Source organism: Myiozetetes cayanensis, unplaced genomic scaffold, assembly GCF_022539395.1.
Source record: "Myiozetetes cayanensis isolate MyiCay16 unplaced genomic scaffold, myiCay2020 scf2-11, whole genome shotgun sequence".
Taxonomy (NCBI): Eukaryota; Metazoa; Chordata; class Aves; order Passeriformes; family Tyrannidae; genus Myiozetetes; species Myiozetetes cayanensis.
This window is the reverse complement of record NW_026087411.1, coordinates 22,796,571-22,814,807: the sequence shown is the minus strand read 5'-3', so window position 1 is coordinate 22,814,807 and position 18,237 is coordinate 22,796,571. Positions and strand designations below refer to the sequence as shown.

Below are 18,237 nucleotides of genomic sequence, written 5' to 3'. Positions count from 1 at the left end.
CTGTTGACTCAGGAGGATTAACCACATGCTATATAAGCCTTTCTGCACTGATGGGTTTTGTTCGTTTTGTAGTTTATATTTAACTACAACAGCTTCAAAGAAGCACAGAACATCTACCACAATGCCTGACTGCCGTGATGGTCTGGTAAACTTAGGGGAAAGACTGTGAGGCTGTTCTGCAATTACCAGTTATCAGGGAGGTTATACGTGCTCCTCCATTTTTCTTCCAGGATGACTTTGAACAATGGCCAGTAAATGCCAGTAGTGCAGGTAAAGACAAGAGTGTTGTGAGATTTTGCTCTCAACATCCAAGGGCAATGTCAGTACAACACATGAGTGTGAAGCTATAGTTGTGTTCTACGTCATTGTGTGGTGTTCCTGTGAGGTGAGACAGCAAAGAAATAAAAAAACCCACAAACCCTAAACTAAACACGGACTGACTTACTGTTTTTGTTTAAAAATGCTTATGTACAACATTGTCATTTATGGCCGTGTAAAGCAAAAATGCTAAAGTGACCTAAAGTAACATTGTTGAGGGCACACAGTTATAAAATTAAGAAAAAAATAATAGCTGGGAGAATGTTAATTACCCAGCAGTAGGAGAAGTATTTTCTCTTGTGTGGATGGAATCATAGGCACATGAGTTTATACAAGCAGCAGCATACCGAAGTGGTGCATATATGGTTTTGATGCCTGTGTATTTTACTGTAACAAAGGTGCAAGCTGTCTTCAATATTGCTGTTCACGTGCATTAGCTACCATTAGTATATTCTGTGAATTGTATGTTTTTTTGGTGGTTGTTGTTGTTTTTTTTGTTGTGTTTTTTTTTTTTTTTAAATAATTCTAAAATTTTTAGACTTGTGTGTTTTGGCAACTGAACCAAGGGTCTTCGTAGGTCAAATGTTGTGAGATTCTTTTCTCCATACCCTTTATGAGCCAGTATGTGCGTTACTGTAGCAGCCCTCTTGACCTATAGGTTATGTTACCTCATTCCTTGCATTTCACTTGCAAATGCCTTGTTCTGTGTGTTCTCCTACTTGTCTGAATGTGAGCAGTCGAAGTCAGTGTGGAGCAGAGCTTCTCCCTCTCTACAGGAAATTACCTTCTGTCCCAAATAACCCAGCTGGGTTTTTTGTTTGGTGTCCCTTGGGACACATATTACTATAGTGTCTTAAAGGCACAGAGGGTATTGTAGCCTTGCTTCACCCTTTGCTTCTCAAATGAGTATCCTTCAGTCTCTTCACTGGCTATGTAATTTGGATAGATGAAGCCTATCTCTTGAGTAAATAATGATGTGTGTTGTGGTTTAGGAATGTTATTCTCTATTTTAGTACTCCCATTGAAACAATGTGCTGCTTTCCCTCTCCAATTGGAGATCTAAAAGGCAAAGATCACAGGTTGAGATAAGAACAATTTACTGGAAATGGCAATGGAATAAAAAAATGAACAGTAGTAATATCACAATATTAATAACAAAAGTGTACAAAAGAGAGAGTGCAGAGCTCAACCCAACATCCATGCCACTCCAACTTCTCCATTTGGCTGCAGAACAGCATTGCTCCACTGCTCCATCCACCACACTTGCTCAAGCAGAAGGAGCCCCTTCTCCTCAGAAGTGAGAATCCCTTTCCCCACCCCTGGCACTGACCTGAGGTGGTATAGAATAACTTTGTCTTAGCCATGCCCCCTCCTGGCTACTGCAGAAATTGACTGTGTTCTGTCACAAACCAGGACGTGGCACATGCTTTCCAGCACTTTGTGGTGCTGTGGATGGAAGCATTGCTGTCACTGAAGTATCTGTGCAATCTCTTTAATTGCTGCTTTATGCAGTTTATATTCATAACTGGTATGTTTCAAAGCAATTAACTGAGTGATAAGAGCACTGGGAATTGTGAACAGCTTTGGGAAGAGTGAAGACAGTGTATGTTTAGGTTGTCTAAAGGAAGGACCTTTACTTCTCTCCCAGTGACTCCTGTTTTCCTGGATTACTATTGTCCCTATGTTAACTTGTGCCTGGCAGTTGCCAGTAAAGACAGCTTCTGTGCCTGCCCTGTGGATCAGTATGCTATGGATGTACATAGTCACCAACCTGTCCTGAGAGAGTGCAGGTTGCATCCCTCTGTGCATCAATCCTTTAACGGGTAGAAAGTGTCTTGTTGCACTATGCCTCTTGGATTTTGGGGGGTTTAAAGGAAAAATGGTTGGAGTCCTAACTGGAGGGTCCTCTGAAAAACAGCAGCTTTCTTAAAGCTATTCTTCATGTTATGTAGAGGAACTTCTCTACCAGGAGAGAAAATGGACATTCATTATTTAACCTCTTCAGCTAGAAAGTATAAAGTCTACTGTTAAATTTTTTTCCATGTTAAAGACATTTTACTGGCTTTCTGACCTTGATATGAGAAAAAGCTTGTTGCACCCACATCTTACATGGACTAAATACAATAAGAAAGTACTATGGATCTGTTTTCAGAGTATCCCCTCCCCTACTCAGTACCAAAATCCCCACATGCCAAATAGATGTCAGAATTTCTTCTATCACATATTCTTCCTCATGTTTAAATTATTTCCTTTAGCATTCTGCATGTACTTCTTTAAACTTGCATGTTTATATTGCAGAAAGGTGTGACCATAGTACTGGAGACCTCATGCCATGTGCATTAACAAAAAACTGTATTACATGGGTCTGAAAACAGTATCATTTAAAACTGAACATGCAGGTGTGTTCTGCTTCCTCAGTGGCAAGGAATGTGTTTGGTAGCAAGAATAACAATGTCAGTCTTTGGTACGGAGGAGGAGGAGGTGGTGAGAACTGGCTTTGAGTAGAGGAGCTTTTTGATTTTCCAGTGCTAAGTCTTTTGGGTAGCTTGAGATATAAATGGTTTTCAGTCATCATCCACAGCTCTTTAATCTTCTCTGTATAGGGACAGTGTGAATCTTACCTGGATGTTGGGGAAGGCATTCAGCCATATCCTCCAGATAGTATGAGACAGAGAACACAAAATCCATGTGAAATCTTGCACTTGTTTCTTCAGTGACTCTTGTATTGTCCTGTGCGTTCCTTCAACGCAGTGGGTTCCAGTGGTGTACCTCTCTTTTCCAGCAGAAGATATTACTGCTCTCCAAGACCCCCACCAGACATGATAAGCACCTGACAGCACAGTACTAAGGATTACTCATAGGCTGGGCTTTGGTGCTCTCCTCAGAGTGCCTCATTTTTAAGAACTGCTATTCCTAACACCCCTGTCATTGCAGCAAACCTGGTCTTCAAATAGTTCTCAGCAATGCTGATCTTCTGTGCTAGGAGTTAGATAAAAAGCCATGTGATAACAGGCAATGTAGCTTTACAGAAACCAAATGTGAAGTCCCACACTTGGAACAGAATAAGGAATACAATGCGACTGTATCCAAATGTGTGCCTGTTTGCCATATCTCTATGTCCCTTCAGTTTGTGGAAGGGATGTTAATGCCTCAACACAGAATTAATTTAAACATTTCAGCTGTGCAAGAACAGAACTGCTATTTATTGGTCCCAGGAAGCCATTGTTTGGAGAATGTGAGTGTTTTCCAGAATTCACAAATCATTGTGTCAATGTTCACAAATATTTGTCTGTGGATAGTTAGCTATTGACATATTGAGCAATATTAAGGCATTTGTGCTTTTTTAATGCTGAACATCAAATGCAATGTTTGTAGCAATTCCATGGTTTTGTGTCAGTGCTGCATCTCTTTCTGGTAGCACCAGTCAGATTGTCTGAAAGAGTGGGGTGCTTTCAGAATTAAAAATGACACAGTAGGAAGACCTGTATACTATGTTAATGGAAAGCATGATATATCATTCTTCTCAGTTTTTAAATTTAATTTGGATTAATTTGCTGCCTTTACATTTTACACTGTAAAATGAAGATTTGCAGGCACCAAGAATAAAAGCCACTATGAATTCCAGCAGTCCAGTATCCTGGTGAACTGCAGCATACCAGAGGAATAGCTACACAAGGCCAGATCAGAGGTGGTTCTGTTCTACTGAGTAATATTGGATACAGTATGTAATAAAGCCAGGGAAAAGAAAAAAGAGTAAAAGACAGGTAGATTGGTAAACCTTTTTTTTCAATGTATGTTTTTCAGGCTTCTGTAACTGAATGACAAATTTACTGACATATAATGGGGAGCTCAATAGCATTAGCTGAAAGAGCTTAAATTGAAACAAGTGATTTTTTTTCTTCACTATAGCAATGTAGACTATAAATGGTAAAATTCACTCTGCTGGGGTACATTGTATTATATAGAAACTGAAATGAATGTTGTATGTCACTAGTTCATTTCTTTGTGAAGTTTGATTCTGATAAGGCAGATATTGAAAAACACTGCCTATATTTCCCTTATGAGGTTTCACATTTGTCCTGTGATGGTGATTCAGCACCATCTACTCATCTCTGCTCATGTGAGCAGAGCTTCATGTACGTCTTGCAAGGTATAGGGAATGACGAAAGTCAGAATTCTGCATGAAAATGTATTGTTTAATGCAATTGTTGCACTGGATTAATCCAGGATATTAATAGATAATTGTATATCTGAAAATATATTTGACTAGGAGTCTATATGTGCTTTGTCAGGTGTGTGATGTATAGAAATACATCTGAGATGTACACATGTATTATAGAATGTTGTGAATGCTCTGTGGGTTTAATGTATTGGTCTCAATCATGTGTTGATTTTTTGTTCTAGTGACGTATGCACAAGTTAGCATCAATTAACTGTCATAGTTTTAACTATTAACTAGGCTCTAGTACTTCAAAAGGTTATTTTCATATGAGTGGTTTGTAAATCAGTCTAGAATATGATCTGTTCAAGATGGAACCAAGCGGTTTAATCTGTAAGTGCTGATTCTGTTTTAATTTGTTAGAAGAAAACATGTTACATGAGTTCCTCCTTGGAACTGAGACCTAGTTGTGTAGTCTTTGTAGGTTGGATGTAGGATGCTAGTTTTCATGTGTTTGCAGTTTTTTCTGATAAACTCATAGATAGAAAATGGATTTCTGAGTTCATTTTAAGAAGCGTGCAGTGTTTTGCTATTGAAATGAGGTGTCTGCCCACTATGAAATACTAAGAGTGATCTGAGACTTCTTTCATCCTGCAAGATTATAGGGAGAAACTGATAAAATATTTGGCATCTTGATGTCTGTTTTGAAAACTGGAAATATGAACATAAATCAGAAGTCTTAGTTTTTATTTTCTAAAATATTAAGTAGTTAATTGTTTTAGAGAAAGAAATGTGTGTCTGGGAAAGTAAATTTTTTTCTAATCTCTCCTGCAGGATAAACTTCCAGATAGTATTGTTAATTAACCTACTTCTATGACTACTTTTTTTACTTGTGTGTTGTGGTTTAACTCCAGACAGAGACTGATTACCACACTGGTGCTCACTCCTTTTGCGGTTGGATGGGAAGACAATTGGAAGGATAAAACTGAGCAAACTTATGGGCTGAGCAGTTTAATAGATAAAGCAAAAACTGAATGTGCAAGCAAAGCAAAACAAAGAACTAATTCACTGCTTCCGTGGGCAAACAGGTGTTCAGCCATCTTCAGGAAAGCAGGGCTCCATCATGCACAATGGTTACTTTGGAAGACAAATGCCACCACCACGAACATCCCCTCTTTCTTCTTCCCTCAGCTTTATATGCCGAGCATGAGCATATGGTATGGAGTATCCCTTGGGTCAGTTTGTGTCATCTGTCGTGGCTGTGTCCCCTCCCAAATCATTGTGCCCCACCAGCCTCCTTGCTGGTGGGGTGAGGAGCAGAAAAGACCTTGACTCACTTAGCCCTGCTGAGCTGTAATTAGAACATCCCTGTGTTTTCATCAACTCTATGTTCAGCACAAGTCCAAAACACAGCCCCATACTTGCCACTGTGAAGAAACACACTTTCCACTAGACCTGGTTTCTCAGAGCCCTTGGGAATATTCAATGTAGGTGTCTTTAAGGCATGTGTGTGCTTGAAAAACCTTCCGGTTTTCTTTAACCTGGAAGAAATGTCTATGCCTTGACTGAGAGTCCCTTGACATCTCAGTTTAGTCTTGTGTAAGTAATTTCATTCTGGGATCTTTATGTCAATTCAGCTTTGTCTAAAACTAAGCACTTAGCCTCCAGGAGAAACACTGTGATATTTACTTTTCTGCCACTGCTCCATACACATCAGAATGTTTCTTGCTTCTTGTGTGCTACTGGGATATTTTGAGCTTGATAATATGGCCCCAGATTCTGAGCTGTTATAAATCTCTGCTTCCTATTAGACTTCTACCACTTGTTAGTAACTCTTTTGAAATGTGACTGCATATTCAGAGGGACCCGGATAGGCTGGAGAGTTAGGCTGATTCCAACAGGATGAAGTTCAACAAGGCCAAGTGACGACTCCTACACTGTGGCCACAACAACCCCCTGCAGTGCTACAGGCTGGGGACAGAGTGGCTGGAGAGCAACCAGGTGGAAAGGGATCTGGGAGTGCTGATTGACAGGAAGCTGAACATGAGCCAGCAGTGTGCCCAGGTGGCCAAGAAGGCCAATGGCATTCTGACCTGCATCAAGAACAGTGTGGCCAGCAGGAGCAGGGAAGTGATCCTTCCCCTGTACTCAGCACTGGTGAGGCCACACCTGGAGTGCTGTGTCCAGTTCTGGGCCCCTCAGTTCAGGAAAGACATTGAGGTGCTGGAGCAGGTCCAGAGAAGAGCAACCAGGCTGGTGAAGGGCCTTGAGCACAAGCCCTGTGAGGAGAGGCTGAGGGAGCTGGGGTTGTTTAGTCTGGAGAAGAGGAGGCTCAGGGGTGACCTCATCACTCTCTACAACTACCTGAAAGGAGGTTGTAGCCAGTGGGGGTCGGTCTCTTTTCCCAGTCAATCAGCAATAGGACAAGAGGGCACGAGCTTAAGCTCTGTCAGGGGAGGTTTAGGTTGGATATTAGAAAGTTCTTTACAGAGAGAGTGATCAGGCTTTGGAATGGTCTGCCCAGAGAGGTGGTGAATTCACCGTCCCTGGAGGTTTTTAAGACGAGACTGGATGTGGCACTGAGTGCCATGATCTAGTAATCACAGTGGGGTTGGATCAAGGGTTGGACTTGATGATCTCAGAGGTCTCTTCTAACCCAGTTAATTCTATGATTCTATGATTCCCTGTTTTCTGGTGGAACCTGTCCTAATATTTGACAGAAACAAGCATATACAGTCATTAATGTCATACGGTCAATGTAGCTACAAAAAGGGTACAGTTGTGATGTTGTGCTCATAATAAAACTGCCTTCTGAGTTTCAGTTGACCATGAGTTTTGGTGATGTTTATGGACAGAAAAATGCCGAGTATGGTTTGTAATACCTGGATCCAAGTATTTTGTTGCTTGCTATTTTTTAACTTCTGTCAAAAAAATACCAGGCAGAGTTTTGAGAATATGTAGACTAAAACAAATTAAAACTTGTGAATATTCTAAATTCTAATTATCCTTGAAACAAAGCTCTACGAAACTTAGGAAATGCAGTTTTGCAGTAAATTTAAGGTTAAGGAAAATATTTGAAGGTCTATAAATACAGTTTTAAAGCATAGGAAAACCTAGAATGTTTTGAGGATTGCGAGATGATAAATTGAAAATACCAACTTTTATAAAATAATTTACTTTAATCTGGGATTTCAAACAGCTTGACTTTTGAAGTCTATGGGGTCAAGATTGGGTACTTTAACTATTTTATCCCTTAACACATTTCTACTTAAAAAAAAAAATTATCCTTGACTCTGAATCCTTTGAACTAATGTATTTTGGGGAAAAGATAATTCTGGCAATACTTTTCCCTTAGGTGTGTTTTAATATACACTTAATATAACTTATTTCCAGTTTCAGATAATGGTCATGTGTGAGGAGGAGTTCTTAAGCTTTCTATCAAATGCTAGAGAACAAATTACGTTATAGTGTTAATGATTTTGAGAAACTTGGCATTTATCTTAAATTTGTTTTTGATTTCATGTTTTTAAATCAGGTGAAGCAATGTATTCTGGCTGCTTTGTACTAGAATGGAGCAAATGCAAAGCAACTTAAATATCTTGGGTATGCAAGAAGGTTTAAGGCCTGTGCCTGTTACCAATGCAGCCCAGCTATTGTGTGTGGCTGTGAATCTTGCCCTTGGTTTTCCATGTGTGCCCAGAACTCATACTTTTGGGGTGAATTCAAGACCAGTGAGAACTTAATCTATGTATTTTGACAGGGACCTTTGTGTTGCTGCTATCGTGACTCTTAGAATTGCCACTCGCAGAACAGCTCGTGTGTGCCAGGTAGTGATTGGTTTTGGGATGTCTGTGTTTAAGATAGCACTGCTACTGAGCTGTCAGTTACAGTAATGACAACTTACGTGTGTGTTATTGGAGATGGGTGAAATTTTTTTTCTAAAACTTGCATATTTTTGTATCTGAGAACTCAAAATCTTTCATCTTTGTATTTAAAATCAAATGTATTGATTTTCAAGTCTCAAGAGAGTGAAAGTCTGTTTCCAAATATCTTTCCATCAAGCACAGCCAAAGGATTTTGAATTTTACTACTGCACAGGCAGCTGTGATCTTCATAATTGGTTTGTGTGGGTGTTGGTGTTCAGCTCTCCAATGAAATTTGCCAGAAGAGAAATTAGATGCTTAATGAGATGGGAATTAAAGCAGAAAGTTGATGGTATAGATGATTTAGCAGTAATCTAAAGTGGAGCTAATTGGCTAGTATCTAAATTGTGCTTCTGATTGTTTGTTTCCCTCTGGGGGAAAATGTTATTGAAAAGTAGATGGCTGTTCGCCTGAAGTAAAAAAAAACAACACATAAGCTTCATGTCTTGGTATTTTGTTCTAACATCAATTTTTATCTTGTGTGTCACAACTGTTTTCTATTATGTGCATGGATCATAATATTAAATCTAAAAAGGTTGTAGTAGCAAAATCCTAGTCATGTGTAGGCCAGCAGAAGTTTTGCATTTTACATCATTAGTGCCAGAATTTCACTTTAGTTTGCTATGCAGTAGATGAATTTTTAACGTTTAAGTTTTGGTTGTCATCCATAGTATACTCATTAGTCAGCAGAATGCAAAAGGGATGTTTTGCCACCCAGAAAAGGAAGATTATTTATATATTCATGGACTTGTACTGCTGCAGTCAGAGTGAAAACTTTGTCTCCAAGGAAAACCTGCTGGAAGGATTTAAAATTAGGCTAAATATCTAAAGTACTTCAGTCAAATTAGTTAATATGACTGAGGGAAAGCAGAACACTAGCATGGAGATATAAAAATTGCATTTTTTAGGTTTTTTTCTCTACTGAAGGATAGTAATTTTAGTTTCCCTTCTTTGTGGTGAGATTTTCCTTTTGTCAGTTGTCAGTCAGATGGAAAAGTTCACCAAAGTCGGGTCTTTTAGGAGTGAACTCAACAGTTTCAATAAATGTGTCAGCCTCTGCTTTTTACTGGATTTCTACTTAGTTTATTGGTCAATACCATTTTGTTAAGCAGAAAACATTTAGAATATTAATGTGAATCATATTCCTTCATAATGCATTCAAAGGTTGTTACTTGCATCAGTAATAACTCTGAGAATATGTACGATTTTCACCTCACACCTGTGCAAGATGCTACATTTTGTACCATACCATGAGGCTGAGTTCTGAGCAAATACACTGCCAAAATTTCTCCTTTGGAAATCAGGCAGCTAGAGCACCTTAAGGAGACCTTTGTCCTGTGGGTTTAAAAACTGAAATATGATTTAAGCATTATCCCGAGTGGAGTTCCAGTCTTCTATGCCTTGGCTGCAGCAGAAGGGACCTTGTAGGGGATAGTTTTTGGGGACTCAATCTGACAGGATGTGGGATGTTTGTGGGGCTGTCAGGGTAAGCTGCAATGATAACCATTGTTTATATCTGTTCTGGAGCAAAAAGTGTAGAGTGCTTGGATTTTTATGATTTGTTTGGTTGGTTGGTTTTGTTTGGTTTTTTTGGTTTGTTTTTACAAAGATAAAATTTATTTTCCCTCTGGTACATGTTCATTGCTTATATCATTATGTTCTGATTTTAACTCAACATGAGTCAGTATTTATTTTCTTCATAGCAACACCCACAGTCCAGAGATTTTTGAAGATAGAACTATAGATGCATACTTGTGCCTTCATATTGGAATGATGGTATTATTTTGTGTGTGGACCTAATGTCATAAGTGCACATGCTTTTGTCCTGTGGCTGTTGCAATTTAGCTAGTGAGTATCCCATCAATTGATGATGCTTGCCTTAGTTCTTTGAATAATTGCTGTTTGGAATTAGTCAGTATTAACAGGTTTTAAAAAATATTTCAGGCCTTGTTTAAGGTATGTGTATTTTTTTTTCTTTTAGGTGGCCTGGCTCTAGCTCAAGTACTGTTTTTTTATGTGAAGTACCTGGTTCTATATGGTGTTCCTGCCCTTCTCCTTCAAATGGATGGACTCAAACCTCCAGCTCTGCCTTGCTGTGTGAGCCTGATGCACAGTTTTACTAAAATGTGGAGGTTAGTCCTTATTGCTTTTCAGACAGTTTATTACTGATACATGGCAGTCAGTGTATAAGAACATATGCGTGTGTTCATGTTCACATACGTGTTTGCTTTCATGTGCTTGTGCTTTTTCTCTTAGCCCCATGATTTTTCTTTGGTACTTTTAAAATGAACTTCACTTCAATGGTTACTTTTTTCACTCTGTGGACAGATAAGGCCAAGCATCTCTTTCACCATTTTCATCCTCATAATTTTTTTCCTTCCAGAGAAGGAAGATAAATGCTTGATTGATCACATGAAGAAAGATGTAGCTATAATACTTCAGTATGTAGAGTCATATGGTAGAGGAAGTCTTCAAGACACTAGAGGTACTATGAAAATGGTACTTGTTTATAAAGTAGGATGAATTTCTGGTTCTCTTTTGTTGTTAAGGAAGTTTCAGAAAAATATTTCTCCATAAACCTATGAGTTTTGAATCATGTGGTTGCTTTAAATCAGTGTTCACTGAAGTCTTTTCACTGAAAACTGTCTCCCGAGGGGATTCTGCTTAATATTTAGCTTCTGTGTAGCAGTGGATTCACTTGACTTCTCTCCTCCCTTGTTTTTCTCTGCACTATCCAATATTCTTTCAGTCTGTGGGATTCTGTGCCCCAGACGTCTAAAAACGTTCCTGAAATGATTTAGACTTGTCAGCTTTTAAGTGCAGAGACTCCTCATGTTATGTTAATGCAGAGCCTCTCAGAATGGTGCTCACCGTCTTGTCTCTGACTGCTTTGCAATATGAATAAAACTTTTCATTTTAGTCATAAAAACAGTTGGCCTGCTGTTATCAGTTTTATTGGATGAGATTTTAATTTTGTTTTCAGCTTGAAGCTAGCTGTAACAAGAAAGCTTTATAGTTTATAATAGTTAGCTACTGTAGATCTGTAGTATTCAAAGAAATGCAGCAGGCATAGAGTGCAGAACACAGGTGAACTATTAAAAATTATTTGTGCCACTAACAACTGCCTTGGTTTAAATGCTCTTTCAGGGTTTGAACTTAAGACCTGCAGAGTCAATATAGAAATCTGTCATTTTTACCAGGCACTCTCCTTAGAGTGGCATCTCTTGACCTGCTGGCCCTTGCAAGCAGAGTTGCAAACAGTAGCAGTTTTTCCCTGTTTCCAGTTCTTATTCCAGGGAATCTGTGTGTTGCTCTGGAGTTGCCAAATGAAAATAAACTTCACAAATACCAATGACACTGTTGTGCCAGGTAGTTGTAACAGGCTGTGAAAAGGTAGTCGGCACCTGCAAATATGTGGGGTGTGTCACAGTAAAAACACTGGGTTTCCCTTAAAAAAAATCATAATACCTGTTAGGAAATTGAAGCTAATATCTTAAGTGGAAAACCTAGTATTTCTTTATAAAAGCAAAAAATGTCAAGTGCTGATATTTACCTCTTGCCTAATTATTTAATTCATATCAAACATTCACTATCAGAAGTAAAAAGTTATCTCATAGATTGAACTTGTTTGTTTGCTTTGAGTGTTGAAAAAAGTCAGTTAATATATACCTGATTTGATTTCTTGCTCTCAAAGTCCTGTAGGTAGGAGAGCTCTCTGTAGCTGCTAGTGTTATGGGTCATTCACAATTATCTAAGAAGTTTTGTGAATGCCCTGAATTATGATGCCCTTATGCCTTTACAGTTAAACTCTTCAGTCACACTACCCAGAGGCTTTGGAGTCTTATATGGTATATTGCCACATTGTTACAGCAATGTCGTGTTAGAAGTAGCAATAACATCCTTTATTTCTGAACTGTATTACCCAATAGGACAGGAAGTTAGGAAATTAGGGGTTTAGCATAAAAGCCAGCAAAAAAGGGGGAAAGTAAGTGGCTCATGTTGTGAAGCCTTCAGAAAAGTGACACTGTTTCCTTAAGATGCTAAATAGGTTTTTCTGGTTTGTGAATACTTTAATGTGGATGTTTGTGACAACTTTATTAGAGTGGGTCAAATTTACATGTTAATAATGCAGTGCCTAGTTTTAAGCTGGTAGAGCGAGATGTGTATCAGACTTTGTTTTCATGAAACAGTAGTCTGGTAAAGCTTACTAAAGGCTTCTAATGGCCAGATTGGGAAATGGAGTGTCCGGGAATGATCCAGCTGATACAGAGTACACCACTGTTACCTGGCTGGCATCAGCAACACCGCTCAGGAAAAAAAGCACTTGTGTATGCTTGGCTCACTCTTACCCTTCTTGCTGGTGTCCACTTGGGAATACTGTCAGAAACAGGGTTTTATGCTGGCTAGGCTTTTGAAGACCCGGTTGTTGTTGTTGTTTTTATGTCTCAAAGCTCTTAGCAGTGCAGATCTTGAAGGAGAGAAGGTAGCCTGAAGAGAAAGGCAACATGAATGTCACAATGTAAGGAATGCAAATATGCTACTTAGGAGTCTTCCACCACCACCTGGTGTCCTTTAAGCATAACAAAGCTTTTGATCTGACCCATCCAGACCAATGTCACTTATAATTGGTACATGCTGACATAATTCACTGTGATACAGGAGGTGGAAGAGCTTTCAGTCAGGAAGGTAAGAAAAATACCACAGTGTGTCTAAAGTTTCTCTAGAGCTGAAAAGCAAAGCAGGAATCAAAGGACCAAATCAAGTATTCTCTCTCTCTGTTTATGGTACTAAACAATAAACTAAATTTTGTCCGTTCAGACCTAAAAATTAAAGACTTTAATTAAAAAAGTTATCAACCTTATAGTAGGTTCTCCCTAAGTCATATTTAATGAAGACAGTCTCTCAAGTCAAAAAATTATCAATCTTGTTTGCTGTCTTGAGACAAATACAGGTGTTGAATGTGTTACTGTGGCTTCATTTTACCAGGATATCATTAACTTTCTAAATATGCAGCTGCATAGCTAATAAATGCATGATAAATGTATTGCTATTCAAAACCTTTATTATAGCTGTGAAACAGTCTCTGAGCTCCTGATTTCCAGAGAGGATAGCAGTTCAGTAGCACATGAACTTAGTTTTTAATGTCTGCTTTACCTTAAGTCATAAGGAATTCAAATTTACTTTTTGTCACCAAGGTTAAAAGCAAGGAAGTGGATTCTGGGAGATAACCAGTGTTGCTGGAAACTTGCAAGTGCTTTTAAAGAATTAGCCAAAGCTGATGCCTGCCATACAGCTTTTCAGGTGGGCGTGTGAATTGTGTGGTGCAACTAGAAAAAGTTATGGAAATTTGCAAATTACTTCAATATGGAAAAATATCCTTGTGGAAGAGTAATGGTGTGGAAACTACAGAAACAACAGATAGTACATAACTAAATCCTATATCAGTTTTGACATTTTGGTAAATGACTTTGGCAATTTATTCCACAAAGAAACTTGTCAGTTTGTAAATTAGGACAACAGACCCACTGCTGTTTATGGAAAAAAAATTCGTGCTTCTATTTTTATGTTTCTATGCTTACACTACTGAGTGTGACAAGTGCTCTTCTGCAAAGATGTTGGACACACTGACTGGATATGTTTTGACATGCCGTGGGAACAGCATGGCATAAGAAACCAATTATCTCTGGTCATAGACTGATTTGAAATGTGCAGAAGCACAACACCTCTTGATGAAGATGTAGCGCCTCTCCTGAGAGAGCTGGGATTGTTCAACCAGGAGAAGAGAAGGCTCTAGGGAGACTTCATAGCACCTTCTAAGTTCTTAAAGTGAGGCTTACAAGAAGGAGGGAGAGAAACTTTTTTTACATGGGCAGATAGTGATAGAACAAGAAAGAAAGGCTTTAAAGTGAAAGATGAGAGGTTTAGATTAGATGTTAGGAAGCAATTTTTTACTCAAAGGTAAAGAACTGGTGAGGCACTGGAACAGCTTGCCCAGAGAAGCTGTGGGTGGCCCATCCCTGGAAGTGTTCAAGGACAGGTTGGACAGAGCCCTGACCAACCTGTTAAGAGTGGAAGATGCCCCTGCCCATGACTGAGGAGTTGGGACTAGATGGTCTTTAAAGGTCCATTTCAACCCAAATGGTTCTATGATCTCTTCTTTGTCTTTCCACCTTCAAATTTGCTCATTCCCAAGTATCTTATCCCAAAATAATTTGTAACCCAGTGTTTTTGGGACAAATTGTGCTAAATTTTGATGCATGTTTAATATAAGTTAGTCTCAGGAAGGGCAGAGGCTTTTCAGGAAGGCAGTAGGAAGTAGTGTTCGGAAAGTAAATTTCTCTGTAAACAGAATTTCATCTGGGATAAAGAACATGGAGTTGAAGAAATGCTGACAGAGAAAAATAAAAGATGCAATGATAAAGATCTGTCCATTTTCAAGTACTATGCTATAAATTCTAGATTCCACCTTGTATTTAACACCCTGATACTTGACCAGAGAAGAGTCTGACATGTCAACCCCCCATATTCTTGCATGTTAACAGGTGGACTAGGAGGGCTGTATTTTGGATGTACGGACACATATTCACACTTCTGTATGAACACATTTCAAGTTTATCCCATAGACATTTTGGTGGCATCCAAAAATTGCAAGTGGGTTATGATTTGCAAGAGATTGTTTGCAATTCAGTCTTGTTACCTGCCTCATTATTCCTAAAGCACTGTTTGTCTTACGTGGAAAAAATGTGCAAGGTCTCAGTGAATTGTTCCAGATTATGGATTAGCGTTTTGCTGGGGGCTAATCACATTCTTCGCTATAACCAATCTGTAGAAAATTCATGTACAAATGATATTTTAACTTTATCTGCATCTGTTTCTTCCTCATCCTGATACTTTTTGTCTGCATTTACTGTTGTTCCTGAAACCCTCCTCCCTCTGGAAATGGTTCCTTGTGTATGTCTATCAAAAAGGACTGTACCATGGATTTTTCCCTTAGTTTCAGATTCTTTTCTGGGAAAAGACAAGTCTGATACTGATGTTATGTGTGAGTGTGAGCACAAGAGATCACTGTGACCACTTGCAGTAATTTTGGAATGATGAATAGCATGCAAAAACTTCTCATCTTTTATTTCTGACTTAAACTCCTGATAATATTTTTTCAGTTGCCTATTCTTGGTTTATGGTGAGGACTGGAATAGATTTTTAAGCAAGGAAAATGGATTTTGTGACCTGTAGAGGAAAGGTAATCACTTCAGTGCATTTTCACCCGTGCATTTAAATAAGATCAGAAATGGTGTTTCTGTCAATGCATGATTTGGGAAGCTTGCCCCCTTAAATTCCCAAATAGCCAGTGTCTGGCACAAGTTAATGCAAACATAATTACCTGTAACAATAACAACTTCAGCTGTGCTGCAGATGTGTGTAGTCAGGATGACATCCCTGTCTCTGGGCTTGGAATAATGTGCCTTTACACGTTTAGGGGCTTGTACTGTAACAAACAGGCAAAGGCCCTTTTATTTGGGTGTTGTAGTGCTCTTTTGTTGTGGTGTTTCTGGATAGTCTGATGGATGATCTGAAATTGGAGGTAGCAGATTCTCTCCCTAAATTTCTCCTTTCTGTGGATTTAGTTCTCTGATTATATGTTAGTAATAACAGCAAATTGCTGTTTTTGTTGTGCTTTCATTTGGAGGTAATTGCAGGGCAAAAAGGAAGGATGCTAAATGATAGGTCAAACTCCTTCACATGTCAGGCATCTTCAGGAGTCAGTGAAGTTACCAATCCTTGAAAAATTTACATGGGGGAAGGAGAGGCAGGCAGTCAAAAGAAACTCCACATCTCCATGGCAGTTTGAATAAGGGATTCAGTGTGAATCACCCAAAGCCTGGTAAAACATTTAAATAGCATATCCAGATCTGTGGCTCAGACCTGCTGCCCACCTTGCTGTGTAAAGGGTTGCAGCAGCAGCAGCAACAGCTGCTTTCCAAAGCTGTAGGAAGACTTTTCTGTGGTTCTGTGCCTGGGGAGAGGATGCTGTCTGCAGCTTCGAGCCAGGGATGCTGGACCAAGCCTCCTTGTACTGTGAACAGAGAATCTCATTTTCAATGCTGTAAATGGCCTAGCAGCCAGCTTCAAGAGAATCAGGTATTTTCAGGTGATTTGTGTTTATCCTATAGTTCTAGACAGCTATATTTTTGAAAGCAGTCTGTGGTGGGGAATATGCTGCAGCTTCAACTGAGCGACAAGGAAAGGAAGGACATGCTCATCCATGTTTCCCTTTCTTCTGGAGTTTAGGTGTCTCTTCTGGTATATTTCCACCCTTTGATATCTTCAAAGAAAAAAGTTGTCCAGTGTGTTGTAGACAGTGTATCAGGTAAAATAAAAATGTTTTTTAATTATTTAGTGTCTCACTGGTTTTGATCTGAAAAAACTGTTAATGCTGCAGATTTCTGTTTCAAAACTAAAAGGCATCTTTTCCCCATTCTATATTTTTAGAGACGATATCTTAAACGTGAAAAGAGATTTAAAAGGATAGTTGGACTAAGTCGTGTTGAAATGGCCTAGTGCTTGTGAAGTAAGGGAAAATTGTATTGAAAATTAAGAATAGAATAAATCAATATTGCAAAAATGTGCAGAAGCCTGTGTTTGGAGACTTTAACACTGAAATCATAAGATATGGTTTGTGTCCTGTCTGCATAAGTAGACTGAAATTGAATCCTGTATCGGTAGTAGAGATAACATGCATAAGAACAGTTTCATCATGGCAAGCTTGTGGAAGCTTAGAGTGGTGGCTTATGTGCTTTAAAATGCTTAATGAATATTAGTTTTCATTCTTGAGAAGATTTTTGTGTGCTCTTTGAGAATTCTGCGTGTGAGTCTTGGAAAGGGAAAGGCTTTTTTTCCTTCCATTGGTATGTAGGAACTAAGGTTGAATGTGAGGCAGGCCTCCCTGCGTGTCCTTGCCACCTTCAACCCCTTGGTACCCCTCAGCAGTAAGATTTGGTGTTAAACACATAGCTCCTGTGTGGAGTGGAAGCTGAGGTCTGCGTGGGCTTTTGCAGAGAAGAGCCCTCCTTAGAAAGGCTGTGGAGTTACATGTAGCCTTTAAATGTTGCACCTGCTTGCCAATATCAGACTACCTCAGCTTCTTACCCCAATGCTGGGCATTTAACTGCGGAATTACTGCACATCTTTAGTATTAGAATAGCTTGTTTCTAAAGTTGAAGAATAACACTCTCCCTGATTTACTGTATTTTTTTATTAACTGTTGTGATGCTTGAAGCTGGGTATTGATCTGTGACATACTTTTATGTAGAATGTCACTTGAATATGTGAAAGTCTGTAGTTCTGGACCAGTTAGTTGTTCTCTCACTGATGGAGACAAAAGATTCAACTGCTTTTTTGAAATCAGCTAAATGCTACAGTTGCATGCTACAGTTATCTACTGTACAGCTCAATTTGCTGTTTAAATTAAAGCTTTAAAAGGCTCCTTAAATCTCTTCAGTAGAGAAAAAAAATCTATTTGTTTCTTTAGAGCGTAAAAAAAGGCACAATAATGAAGCACCCTAATCCTTCTTGGATCTAAATTACATAATAGTTCGAATTTTTTTTGTGTAATGACTGTATTGTTACTGTAATTTAAAATTGCTGGGCTTTTTTAACAGTCAAGCTGAGTATCCCTACTGCTAATCATCCGTGATGCCCATTCTTCACCGTAGTTGACATGAACTCTGTGTAGATACAAACTATTACTGCTGTTCACATTTAGCAAACAGCACTCTGTTGGCTCACAAATGCTGTAGAAAATGAGTAATGGCTGTTAATAAACTTGTTTGTTCTGTT

General features: G+C 38.9%; 1 protein-coding gene across 2 annotated transcripts in view; it reads left to right on the top strand.

Annotated features, from left to right (window-relative positions):
• The window catches only part of HHAT (hedgehog acyltransferase), a 149,230-nt gene that overhangs the window by 9,939 nt on the left and 121,054 nt on the right, over window positions 1–18,237 (top strand). For both annotated transcript variants that reach the window (XM_050314383.1, XM_050314382.1), the window contains exon 8: window positions 10,382–10,532. In XM_050314383.1, coding sequence (XP_050170340.1) covers window positions 10,382–10,532 — 151 coding nt within the window. The remainder of the gene's footprint in view (window positions 1–10,381; window positions 10,533–18,237) is intronic.